The sequence below is a fragment of the Spinacia oleracea genome, chromosome 1 (assembly GCF_020520425.1).
Source record: "Spinacia oleracea cultivar Varoflay chromosome 1, BTI_SOV_V1, whole genome shotgun sequence".
In the NCBI taxonomy this organism is placed as follows: Eukaryota; Viridiplantae; Streptophyta; class Magnoliopsida; order Caryophyllales; family Amaranthaceae; genus Spinacia; species Spinacia oleracea.
This window is the reverse complement of record NC_079487.1, coordinates 67,636,487-67,651,227: the sequence shown is the minus strand read 5'-3', so window position 1 is coordinate 67,651,227 and position 14,741 is coordinate 67,636,487. Positions and strand designations below refer to the sequence as shown.

The 14,741-nt window shown below is 31.9% G+C and overlaps 1 protein-coding gene across 1 annotated transcript; it reads left to right on the top strand.

Moving 5' to 3' along the window:
* Positions 1–14: 14 nt before the first annotated feature.
* LOC110798717 (protein NRT1/ PTR FAMILY 5.4) lies at positions 15–14,528 on the top strand. The gene is made up of 5 exons (XM_022003904.2): positions 15–262; positions 382–599; positions 1,541–2,046; positions 12,421–12,758; positions 13,906–14,528. The coding sequence occupies exons 1-5, from the start codon at positions 199–201 to the stop codon at positions 14,409–14,411; spliced, it is 1,632 nt and encodes a 543-aa protein (XP_021859596.2). The 5' UTR covers positions 15–198; the 3' UTR covers positions 14,412–14,528.
* The last annotated feature ends 213 nt before the right edge of the window (positions 14,529–14,741 follow it).

Below are 14,741 nucleotides of genomic sequence, written 5' to 3'. Positions count from 1 at the left end.
CAGAGCAATACCCAAAAACACAGAGTAATCTTCCCCAACCACCCCTCCTCAGCATATAACCTGATATATAGACAAAATACAACCCCCTATTTATTTATTTACGTGTCCCATTTCCAAACTCCAAACTTTCAAGAATAAATTCTTATTCATCTTAGACATAAGTTCCTCTTAAATTTCAAGAAAATAAAATAAAATAAAATGGATGATCATGATCAACTACAGCCAATTAAAGGAGGATGGAAATCTGCCATCTTCATCATCTGTAAGCCATATTTTATTTTTGTATTTTTTAAGGTAATTGAAATTATAAAGTAAGCATATATTTAAAATTTACTACTACTAATTAAATGGTTGTTTTTTTGGTGGGAATAAAAAAAAAAGTTGTGGAAATGGCGGAAAGATTTGCGTATTATGGAATAGCAGGGAACTTAATGGTGTACTTAAATAGAGTGATGGAAGAACCCACTGCAAGTGCAGCTAAGTATGTGAATTCATGGAATGGTGTATCATCACTTGCTCTTTTTATCGGCGCTTTCTTCGCTGATTCTTATCTTGGTCGCTTCAAGACTACTCTCGTTTCTTCCTCCATTTTTCTCATGGTATGTTTTTTTTTTTTCGTTTGACACCACTAACTGGATTGAATATGGTAGCATAGTTGTCCATTAAAAGACAACGGTTGTTTTGTAGTCATCCCTTGAACATTGCATTTGTTGACACCTCATATAATTTCTTTCCCCGTAGGAAATTCAATAAATAATGCCAAAAAGTACGTGTTTTATAAGTGTTTTTTTTTGGTAAAAGCTAATTTATACTGAAGAGACTGAAGTACGTTGTCAATCCAGGTCATTGCTTGCTCACTCCCTCATGAAGTGCTCATGGTATGTGAGGAGGGGAAAGATATATTTCAAGATATATATCACCGCACTAAACGATAAAATAAACATTAAAATAGGTACCATTTTTTAAAAGAACAGATGCCATTTTCAGAAAATAGATGTCATTTTTTTAATGGATGCCATTTTTCAAAAACCGATGTCATGTTTTCCTTTAGTGTTTGTCTTTAGCCTATTTTATCGTTTAGTGGGTGATAGCCTATTTTATCATTTAGTGGGTGATATATATCTTGAAATAAATATCAGATATTGATTTATACTTTCTCGAGGGGAAAAATCATACAGTATGTCATTTAATGAATACACAAACTAATAAGTTACTGGTAGAGCCAGTAATTTGATTCAAGAAATCGATTCATCTCCTTTTAATCTTTTTACTTTGGCTTTTTTTTTGTTTCAGAGAAAAAAAAAACACGGAGGGAGTACTAGTAAATGTTTTGTGTTTGGAATTATGCTGAAATATAATGGCACACTTATAATAATCCGTTGTAAAACGTTCATACATTAATACGTGTTCTTGGACAAGATTATTTGAAAAGATGGTAAAACAATATTGCAATTAAGTTGCATGAGTAAAACAATGTTGCAAATTGCATGAGTAAAAGGGTTTTGTTGAAGTCTCATTATGATTAAATTTTGTTTGTTAGGGATTGATTTTATTGACAATATCAACGAGCACGAAAATCCCAGAAAACGTTGGTACACCCTTGTTTTTCTCAGCGCTTTATATAACGGCTTTGGGAGAAGGTGGTCATAAACCATGTGTCCAAACCTTTGCTGCTGATCAATTTGACGAAAATACCCCCTCCCAAAGAAAAGCGAAGAGCTCGTTTTTTAACTGGTGGTACCTTGGAATTGTTGTTGGTGCAACAATTGCTGTACTTGGAGTTGTTTATGTGGAGGATAACATCAGTTGGACTCTGGGATTTTCAATTCCTACTATAGCCGTCGGCTTGGCTTTAACAGTTTTTATCGTTGGAAGTTCCACTTATAGAAAGGAGCGGCCCGTAGGAAGCCCCTTTACTAGCATGGCTCAGGTGGTTGTTGCCGCTACTCGAAAGCGGCACGTGATTGAGTCGAACAGCGGTCGAGGATTGTGCTACGATGATCACGTTGTTGGTGGACATGAATTGACTCGTACTAACCACTTCAGGTAATTTTCTTTTTCTTCTTTTTTTTTAAATTTACTAAACTCTAATACAAAGTAGTCTTTTTATTTCAACTCTCCAAACCTTGCATTTTTGTTTGAGCTAGCTAGTTGCCTAGTCCGTCTCTACAATCATAAAATATACAAATTAATTCTTGTTTTAAGATGAATAATGAAAAAAGGAGAATAAAACGTGTGATCTATGATATGTACACTAGTATATACGAAGTAGATCGTTAATGTTTAGCATTAGACCAAAACTTGGTATTACCTGTTCGAATATGAACAAATTAATTTGCACTATTTACGTACGATACTACTCCACTAAAGGACAAAAAATACCCATTTGGATGTTGGATCTGATGATACCACATCAGCTAGGACAATTGGATCCACTTTTCACGCATAATTAATTACTCCTAAACTAATGCATATTTATACGGACTAGTAGTAAATTATGTTTTGATGCTAATAATTACAAATATATTTTGGATTAACATAACATTTGACATAAATATGGGACTACTGGACTAGGCGGCTACTTTTGTATTGTATTTTAGGCTCCATTTTAGTTTATTCATTTCACTTGCTTTCATAAAGATAACTTCAGTTAAAATAAATTTTAGAAATAGATAAAGTCAATATAAGGTGTGTAAAATACACCATAATCTATATAGTGTTGGCCATTAGGCGCCGCCTAATATCGTTTTTGTTTTCACTGTTTTATTTTTTTTAAATAAAAATATGGAAATCACAAAAAAATAGTTTTCAGTATTTTATTTGACAGTTTTCAAAATCAATATGTTTCATAATTCATTTTTCTTTTACTCTTTTTTTTTTGCTTCGTAATTTAATCTAAATCATATGACTTTTAAAATCAAAAATTAAAAACTGACAGTAGTAACGAACTAGCCTTAATGATTGAGATAAATAATTTTTTTCCTATCTTTTGGGTACATGGAGGATATGAGGTAAATATTAAATTTTAGTAAATCCACTTGATGGCAATACTTGAGTAGACTCAAAGTACTAAGTATATTTTATAAAATTAACACATTATAATGAGATAGTTAATTAGATTAATATGCACGATTCGGGAAAGAGTATGGTGAAAATTATATTCTTTGTTGGTGCATCGATCACGTTACTTGTTACTTTTAACTTTACAACCATATCATTAATTATTAGCATCTAACAATAGTCATATAACGACAAAATCAAGCATATATAGTATGAGTAAGTATTTTCGGATATCTGATATGTGTGGCAACACATATTAGAGTAAAAGAAAAATAGTTAAAAGACAAAATAGGGCAAAAAAGAAGTACAATTCATGTTAAAAAAAGTAATGACTAATCTTCTTATTCCGAAAAATTACTATCATTCTGACAAAAAAGTACTCCCTCCGTCCCTTGATACTCGCACTGCTTTCCTTTTCGAGTCGTCTCTTAATATTTGCACCGCTTTTATAAATGGAATTTTTTACCAATGTTATATTATTTCTCATACTTACATACTTACCCACCTACACCCATACTCCCTACAAAAAATCATTTAAAATTCACACTCCCCACTCACCACTCTCCACCCCTTACAAATTTCCCACTAACTATATTAAAAAAATACCTCATTATTAATTAACACCCATTAAATTAAATAAGTCAATTCAAATGTCTTAAACTCCGCACCGGTCAAATCGGTGCGAGTATTTGACCGGTGCGAGTATTAAGGGACGGAGGGAATACCATTTTTTTTTTAAAAGTATCACTCGATTTCTTTTTTTTCTTTTTCCTATTTTGTCTTTTATTATGATATGCATTAGCAAACACATAGAAATATGCGAAAATACTTCCTTTATATAGTACTCCCGCAGTTCCGGCGTGCTTGATTGTGAGTCCTATCTTTGAATTGAGTTGTTTGTTTGTGACTTTTTTGAAATTTTTCTTATTTGTTTAATATTTATCTCCATTATATCCTTCTAGTTATCTAAATAATTTTTCTGGTTACTCTCAAATAAACATTTATCCTTATTAAGTCACTTAATTATTTATCCCCTACGTACCCACACGATTACATTCTCTTGATATTTATGTGATAATTGTAGGATTGTTTTAAAATCCAAAAGAGAGAAACATTCAAAAACGAAATAAATATTTTTTTTAAAAAAAATACTACTAAGATGTCTGATAGTAATGACTAATCTTCTCATTCCGAATAATTCAGTTAAGGAAAAGGGCTAACTAAGGTTTTTTTTTTCTCATTCACAAAGGATAAAATTGAACCCAACATTATTGGTAATGAGATAGTGTGAGCAATTAATATGCCAAGAGCAATTTATCTGCAAAAACTAGCACACAGGGTTTAGTACATCTCTATGAGAATGACGAGGGACGACAAAACCATCCAAGTTACTTCCTCCATCTCTTTTTGTTTTTTACGTATTCCATTTTTGGTGTTTCATTTTGTTCTTTACATTTCTTTTTATATTGTCACATAATGCATTAATATCCTATCAAAATTTGTGTCCAAATATTATTTTAATCAATTAAATCCATTTGACATTAAATATTTCTCATTTTCCCAATGTCAGATTTTTTATAAAAGTGAAAACATTATAAATAAACGTAATTTTTCTTGTTTAAATAAAAAAGTAGAGGAATCTCAATGCACATTAAATAGTCGTTAAATCGCGTGAAAAACATCAAACGTAAAAAACAAAAAGAGACGGAGGGAGTACGTTGTATCATGTATGGTTGAATACTAAAAAAAAAAAAAAAAAAAAAAATGTGTCTTTTGTGGAAAACATTCTCGCCATTACCTTTTGTCTCATTATCACTTAATTAATTAACATAAGAATTGGGGATGCTCTTTGCATCGCATTACTTCTTACTTTTATCAAAACTTGCATTAAATATTTCTATCTTAAGATTTATTTTTTGACGAGCATTTTCAATCTTATGATGATGACAAATTGACAACATATACGTGAATAAAAAATAAAAAATAAAAAAATAAAATTAACATCATATTCATAATGGTTAATCTAAGAAACAGACCATCTATTATTTTTAGATAATCGAGAGGATTCCAACTCTTATTACTTGGTGCCTATTAGTCGATACTGTATATTATTTGAAGTGACTAAAGTCTAAAGAGACAATCTTTAATATATATATATATATATATATATATATATATATATATATATATATATATATATATATATATATATATATATAAACGCGCTATGATCCATTAAACATCACACATGACCAACTAAATATGGTAATTGTGTTCTGTACCAATTAAACAGGATCTATGTGAAGGGGAGTGATAAAGACACTCTGACCCATGAAACATCACATGAGACCCAAATTGAAAAGATTACATCACACATGAGGAGAAGTGTTAAGATCTGACCCATTAAACATCACGTGTGAAAGTCCCACATTGATAAAAGAAGAAAGAGTTAACCACTTAATAAGGCCAAGGGTCTACTCCCCTTATAACCATATGGTTTTAAGATGGAATCTGCTACGACCTTTTTAAGTGAACTCTTCTCTTGGTGACGGATACGGTCCAGACCCATATTTGACATGGTATTAGAGCTGGACCCATAAAATGAAGATGATGGCTTTGTTGTACTTGGCTCACATACTCATACTTTATATTTGTAGTAATCAGACAAATGTTAGGCCTAATCCATCTATAAAACTAAGCCAATACGGAGTAAGATGCTTTTCGAGTTCCCTGCTTTTGCTTATCTAAGGGACCCAACTTCTGCTGAAAGTCAGCCCATATAAATTGAAAAGGATTCAGAGGGATGGCCGACTTTTTTTTATACTCCACCTTTTTTTCTTATTATTTTTTTATTTTTATGTTTTCAATTTTTATAGACTCTTGTATCAAGAAGTAATAATTGAGCTAAAAAAATTGTGGAAAAATTAAGAGAAACGTAATAAATTAATTGATATTCCATCCGTATTTATTTAAGAGATACACTTCGTCGGGCACGGTTATTAAGAAGAAGAATTGAATGGAATAAAGTAATAAAACAAGTGGGGTTGAGTAGATATTTTAATAAGAAAAACAAGTGGAGACCATGTCATTTTAGGAAGTGGGGGTTGGGGTGGGGTGTAGATATATTATTTCATTAGATCGTGGGGTTGATAAATTACTAAAAATGACAAGTGTATCCCTTAAATAAATACAAAGGGAATAATAGTGGATAAAATAGAAAAGGGATGATCAAAAAGTATAACTATTTATGGAAAAAGGGTAAGATGGTAAAAATGATTGCAAAAAATAGAATAAAGTAGAAGTAGATATATAAAAGAAAACACATCCTTTTAAAAAGTGAATACATGATCTATTTTGTTTGTCTCATTTGCTATTTTAGTCCGTTCCTAAAAGATTACTTCATTACCATAAGGTCTATTTGGTTCATTATTATTAAAGGAAGAGAAAGGAAAGGAAGGGAAAAGAAGGCAAATTTGCCAAAAAGGACCTTCTATAACTCAAATTTTACGAGAAAGAACCTTATATATATATATATATATATTTTTTTTTTTTTTTGAAAACACATCTTAAAGTAATTTTTTTGCGAGAAAGGACCTAAGGGATGTTTCTGGCATTGACTGAGCTTTTCCGGCCATTGACTTGCACGTGAGCAGCACGTGTGGCTTACGTTGGCTAAAGACACTGATTTTCCCGACTCTTGAATTTTCAAACTTGATTTTATTTCGGTTTTATTTTTCAACTTTAGGTTTTAAAGCTTAGAATTTTGGAGGAAATTTGTGTTTGATTAGCAAAATAAAGCCACACGTGCTTCTCACGTGCAAGTCAATGGCCGTAAAAGCTCAGTCAATGCCGAAAATTTACTTTTGGTTGTCTTTCGCAAAAAAAACTACATTAATGTGTGATTTCACAAAAAAAATTTATATAAGGTCTTTTTTCGCAAAAAAAATTTACATTAAGGTTTTATTTCACAAAAAAATTATATAAGGTCTTTTCTCGCAAAATTTGGATTATAAAATGTCATTTTTAACAAATTAGCCGGAAAAAAAAGGTAAAAAAGGAAAAGGAAATAGATTTTATTTTCCTGTGTTTGGTTTAAGAGAAGTAAATGAAGGGAAAAGAAAAGAAATATAAATGACAACTTTTAATTTTTTCTTTCCTCTCATATTCCTTCAATTTTATATAGTCTCAATTCCACAAAACCAATTCTTAATAAAGTAATTATAAAACATAGGGCAAACAATTAGAAATACAAGTACTTATTATAATTTGTCCCACCAATTTATCTTTCATGAATTTCATCCAATTGAAAATTAAAAGTAATTGCATCAACCTAGGACTAGGAAGCTAAGAAACAAACAAAATAGGGCCCCTTTCATATATAGGTAAAGAGAAAAATTTGGGTAAAATCAATCTTGCAAGGCTCCACAAAGGCACAAAGGAAACACATTACTTGTCTTTAAGACGCTCTACAAGATTTGTTGATGACTTGTACTATTAAAACTTTTCTTCATAAAAAAAAGCATATCTAATTATCTATCATGATAATAACAAATCTAATACTCCCCCATATTTATTTAAGGAATATACCTGTCTTTTCCAGCCGTATTATTTAAGAGATACATTTGGCCATTTTTAATAACTTATCAACTCCACCATCTAATTAAATAATACATCTAATTTACCCACCCCACCTCCCATCCCATTAAATAACATGGTCTCCACTTGTTTACTTATTAAAATATCTACCTAACCCCACTTGCTTTATTATTATTTCATTCAATTCTTCTTCTTAATATCCGTGTCCGGTCAAGTGTGTATCTCTTAAATAAATACGGAGGGGTATTGATAAGACATTTCAATTCTAAACACACCGTTTCCCATGAATTGCACTAATCTTTGGTCCAATCGTGCATATCCATCTAATTAAAGACCATTTCCATATCCCATTCTTTATTCTTTTATGTATATATATCGTTCATAAACCATTAACTAAGTACGCCGTAGTAGTCAAAATAACCAAACATGTATTGTGAAGTTGGTTGAGAATTCACAAATTCGAGCACCATCAACAAGCATTATGGTTGGAATGCGTAGATGGGTGATATATGGATTATAATAAGCATCACGAGTATTTTCTTAACTATGGTCTCATGGCGTACCTTTTGTACGTATTAATGTATTATGTCCCTTTGTGAGAATTCAAGCGCGCTTCAATAATGCCTTAACATTTGAAAATCTTCTTAATAAGTTTAAATTTTTGTGTGTGCAATTAATGGAACATGAACTGTTATTCTGTTAAAGATAAGATTATGACTTAAGAGTATTGCATATTCGACACACGTACTACTTTTACTTGGTAAGGTTCATTGTCTGAAGGACTTTTTGCCAAAAAGGACCTTTTATAAACGGTTTTTTGCGAGAAAGGACCTTTTATGACGAAATTGGTGAAATGGGACCTAAAACATAATTTTTTTTGTTGATTGGGACCTTTTACCGGTTTTTTGGAGTTGACCCAAGATTCCGGCAACGACTTTGACACGTGGCAACCGGAGAGTGCCACGTGTCCATTTAATGATTAAAAAAAAAAGTTGCCCAAAAAAAAAAAAATTATCGAATTTTTTTTTTTGCCCCAAATCGATTTTTTTCGCCCCAATTTTGCGAAGAACCCTAATTTTTTCGACGCAAAAATTAGAACAATTGAGGAGGAATTTGAGGGGAAAAAATAGCACACCTCATTCGTGGCAGACAATTTCAGTGACGAACTTTAAGGCAATTGGGATTTTGGAGGGAGAGTTGGAGCAAAAAAAAATCGATTTGGGGCAAAAAAAAAATTCGATTTAGGGCAAAAATAATATCGATTTGGGGAAAAAAAATGATTTGGGGCAAAAAAAAAAAAAAAAATCAATTTGGGGCAAAAAAAAAATCGATTTGGGGCAAAAAAAAAATCGATTTGGGGCCAAAAAAAAAAAAAATCTATTTGGGGCAAAAAAAAAATCGATAATTTTTTTTTTCGGGGGGCAAACTTTTTTTTTTAATCATTAAATGGACACGTGGCCTTCTCCGGTTGCCACGTGTCAAAGTCGTTGCCGGAATCTTGGATCAACTCCAAGAAACCGGTAAAAGGTCCCAATCAACAAAAAAAATTATATTTTAGGTCCCATTTCACCAATTTCGTCATAAAAGGTCCTTTCTCGCAAAAAAACGTTTATAAAAGGTCCTTTTTGGCAAAAAAACCTTGTCTGAATTATATGCATATATGGTGATTGAATGATTAGTACACTCAAAACCAAAAATACAGAAACCCACTAATAATGTGCATGCACCTTTGCAGTTTCTACAACTTGGCCACAAGTTCTGAATGAAGTTGTCCTAATTGTCCATAATGTTTGAGTTTCTACCATTATTCCAATAGTGTGAACGTATGTGATTCCTTCCTTTGGTCAAATCGGGGTATAAAGCTTGACTTGTGACCTTAATTAGTGGACTTGATCGAGAACTTATTCAAAGAATTCAATTTTCTTTGTGTTAATAATGTTAAAATTAAATACCTCTGCACAACACATGTGACCACAGAGGCTAGTTTTGATCACCATACAAACTTGAGTTAACCCCCCAAAGTTGAGGGTTATTCAATATCCATTTGGGATACTTAAGGAATGGAGATCTAAGAATCCACTTTAAAACGACCTAATTAATTCACTGATCTGAATCGAATAGATATATGTGGATTTTCGATTTGGTAGGGTAGTTTTATTTCCACTTTAAAACGGCCTAATTAATCCACTGATCTGAATCGAATAGTACGTTTTATGTGAATTTCCGATTTGGTAGGGCAATTTTATTACCTACGCACGGAGTACTCCCCGTAGTCCACAGAGGTTGTGAAAGTCGGGAGTGGAAATGCATCCGTTATGATGTTGCTTTCCATGATACTATCTCCCATGATTTATAATATGAATGCATTTTCTAAAGATAATTATCTTTACGACCTTTATGAAAGTGTATGTGAAACACCTGAGGAAATTGAGCAAAATGCATGTGATTATGTGATTGATGAGACGTAAAAGGCAATAGGACAAACGACCTGTATTTTTGAAGATGAACTCATCCACCGATCTCTTTCAACTTTTGTTGGTTGATGAAATTAAATGGTATCTTTGTTAGTGTTTATTTGTGTTTTAACTTGTATGCATTTTACTTTAGCATTAACATTTTCTCACCCACGTGGATAAGAGAACAAAATAATTAAGGAAGAGATTTAATGATAGTTAAACGTAAGTGGGTGTTTAATGACAGTTAATTAATTAAAAAAACAAGAGGGACATAAGGTATTAACTTGGGACACACTTGAAATTATAAATATTTGTATGAGGGTAAAATGGGGAAAATGTTGGCTGAAAAAGGAAAGAAACCAAACAAAAATAACAAACACAAAATGAATATCTCAACAAGAAAATATGACTAACATCCAATATACTTAGTTTCATTGATCTCTCTCTAAATTAGGAGAATTTTCAAAATGCACCTAGGAACTACTTGAAATTGTATATGTACTATCATGCGTAAGTACTGGACTGGGAAATTGAAAATCGATCCATAAATGTAATTTGCGAATAATGTGAATAACATGACATTTTTGTTATTAAATCGGTAAGAAACAAATTTTGTTATAAAACAGAAAAGAAAAAAGTGAATTAAATGTATAACGTAAGATTTTACGATTCTCGATTCTCGATTTGCTAATATATAACGTAAGATTTTACCAAAAAGTTTTCTAAACTAACTAGTTATTGCCCCTGGTGATGCCCCGGTGACTATATGTAATTTTAAAACTAATCTTGATAAAATTTGAGTTAAATAAAAATATTTACAATAGTTTGATATTAAATACTTACATATAATATGAGATAAATGTGTGTGCATAATTTATATTTTATTTATGTAAGGGTGATTCAATATTAAATTTGGTTAAACATCTTAGTAAACTAAATTTAAATTTAAAATGGAGTAGTCTTTTGTTATGTGTAATACTCTCTTTTTATTGCTCTAGGTAAACTTACATGAATTGGTCTGCTAAAAGAACGTAATCATAAATGGACCTAAATGAAAATGTAAATGAAATTCATAAGAAAACTATTAAAATGTATATAATTATGGTAGGCATTAAAGTTTTAATACATGGTATTAATAAACATAACTCATATGGTATTATTGGATTAATGGTTAAAGTTCTAACTTATAAACATGAGGTTAGGGGCTCAAGCATTGATGTTTGCATTTTTTTCATATTTTTGTAAGAAAATATTATTATGTCAATGTGGCTATGCCATATATGTCACTTGCCATGGTGGCGATATATGGCGAGATGACATGAAATGCCATTGAGATTTAATAATAGTATAGATTGTGAAAATTACTATTGTAACGCAATATACTCCCTCCGCCCCATTTTATTCTTTTTACGTTTGATATCATACACGTGATTTAACAAATGATTAATGTATATCTTATTGTTTAACTTAAACAATGCAAATTACGTTTATTAATAATATTTTTACTTTTATCAAAAATTTGACATTGAAAAAATGAGAAATATTTAATGTTCCAATAGAAAAGTGTGAGAGATATTTAATAGTTAAATAACACAATAATTTGATTAGTTGAAATAATCATTTGACATGATTTTTGACAGAATAGACTTTTATACTACGAAGTACAATATAAAAGAAAAGATTACAAGTGTAAAGATTAAAATGAACACTAGAAACAGAAAATGTGAATAATAAATTGAGACGGAAAGAGTACTACATAATTTATAACAAGGTTTTCATGTTAAATACTAAGTATGTACACTACAAAAAAATCATTTTATAGAGACGAGGGATTTCGTCATTAAATAGTCCAAATCCGTCTCAAAATGATGATTGGAGACGGATTTGAGACGAAATGGGGCGTCTCAAAAAAAATTTGAGACGGAATTTTGGCAAGTCCATTACAAATTTGAGACGAAAAGTTTGAAACTCTATATACAATCCCATCTTAATTATAATTTAGAGACGAAATTTTAGTAATCCGTCTCAAGTTTGAGATGCTTATAGTTTCCGTCTCAAATTCCGTCTCTAATAATCCATAATTTTGTAGTGGTAGTAATATTTTTGTGGATCTTACAATATAGTTTTTTTTATATCTCAATTAATTGATTGATTGTTTAACTTTATGAGTATATCCGAAACAAAAATAAAATTTCGTCCATCGATTGAACTCTGAAATTTGTCAAGCATATACAGAGTAGTTATAAGAAATGTGAAAAGTGTACACTTAAGCAAAATCAGTATTAAGTTTTTGCAATTGAACTCTCAGATGTCTAGACAAAGCAATGATTATCGACGACAAAGATTCATGGATGAAATCAAGAAATCCATGGCGACTTTGCTCGGTAAATCAAGTGGAAGAAGTAAAGCTTATACTTGGCTTAATCCCAATTTGGATATGCACTTTTGCATACGCGATAATAGTTGCACAAGTTCACACCTTCTTCATCAAGCAAGCTAGCACCATGAAACGATCAATTGGCCCTAAGTTTCAAATCCCACCTGCGTCTTTACAAGTTATCCCTGGGATTACTATTCTACTTTGTGTTCCTATCTATGATAGACTCTTTGTTCCTAGTATCAGAAACATCAACAATATCCCCTCAGGTACGACTTTTAACTTCTAACACTTCAAAACATTAATCATCTCTTAATTATATATAAACATTTCCATTTACTCTTAACGGCTTGTTTCATCATTTCATAATGTGTTTATATGGATTGTCTAAACATCTTACGGAGTATTAGTTATCACTTACTCCCTCTCTAACCACGCTTCGCGCCTGCGGCGTATTAAGGGATAAGAGTTGAATCTAATCAAAGTAATAAAACAATTAAGTGGGGGAGGACTAGGAGTAATAAACAAATAGAAAAAAATATATTTAGGAATCCACTTTATGCTGAATGAAGACAAACTTGTCTTTTTTTTTCCCTCTCAAATTCAAAGCCTTGACGGATTCTTTGATGGACACTTCTCAGCTGGATCGTTAAAAGTTTATGCTGTTCATGATTAAATTTTTATAATGCGTGCAAAGTCTAATAGCCAAAAGTTTATGCTGTTGATGAATTATGTTTTCTTCACGTGTTTAAAGTCTGATAGCTAGCCAAAAGTTTCTGTTTGTTGGTTCCTAACAAAAATTTACAATAATGTAATTGGTATCTGATTTTGTCCTAAAAAAGAACTAAATGAGGATGGTCGTGGTGTTTCCCATAGTAGCGTATAAGAGTGTTTGATTTGGTGTAAAATGTTTTCTTTGAAAATAATTTCTTCCCCTTTCAATGACTTTATGTTGTTTGTTTGTATAAGGAATGAAAAATAATTTCCCAACGATTGGAAATAACTTGAAAAAAGGAAACTACTTTCCTTACATATGTCTTCTCTTTTCCCATCAATCTTCACGTACCCGCCCAATCTTATGTTCCTTTCCGATGTGATTTTTCTTGTAAAGAATCAACATAGAAACACTATTTTATAATTGTATTTTTCCTGTGGAAAATCATTTTTCATTGTATCCGTCAACCAAAGTAAGCCAACAAGTAACGCCCTCGTAAGAGGGGAATCACGAGTGAATTGAAGATGGTTGCTATATCCGTATGCATTGATGTATTTATTTTTGGATCTATTCCTTGTCAATTTTCTACATGAATATTTTTACGTATTAGGAAGATTATTCAATCTATATTGTAGTATCCCTTTATTTGGTTTTAACAAAAGGTATATGTACATAGTTGATGGATTTATAACATTCTCCAGGGATAAACACGCTCCAGAGGATCGGTATTGGATTGGGATTATCCATCCTCACCATCGTGATAGCAGCTCTAGTAGAGTCCACACGGATAAGTGCAGCTAGTAAACATGGAATCATCGACGATCCAGTGGCAATAGTCCCCATGAGCGTAGGATGGTTAGTCCCACAATTTGTAGTAATGGGACTTAGTGATATGTTTGCATACGTTGGAATGCAAGAGCTATTTTATGATCAAATGCCAGATGACATGCGAAGCATTGGTTCTGCCTTGACTAACGGCGCAATAGGCGTTGGAGCACTCATGAGTAGCGCGGTTATAACTGTTGTTCAAGAGATGAGCTCGAAGTGGGGAGATCCATGGTTGGTTAATAATCTCAATCGCGCTCACCTTGATCAATTTTACTGGGTTCTAGCTGGATTGTGTGCTTTGGATTTGGTTATTTATGTATTGGCTGCTAAATGGTTTGTGTGGAAGAATACTAAAGTAGATCAAATTATGATATGTTGATCGTGCCTATTATAGCTACCTAAAATATAAGGTTGCCTTAGTTATAAACTTATAATTGCATTTGTAGAAGGTTTGAGTTGCCACTAAGAAAATATCAATACAAGTTTGTTATGTGAATTTTTGACTCAAAATCAAGTCTTAATAGGGCTCTTTGCGAAACCGAGTTAAGGATTCCCTATATCCGTTATGGCTATACCGGGGAATAACCATTACTAGCTACACCCCCCCCCCCCACAAAAAAAAGACGCGCAACATCGTTTTTGGAATAAGCAAAAATGCGCGTGAGCGCAAGCGCAGCAAACAAGAACAAAAAATATTGCACGTGAGCGC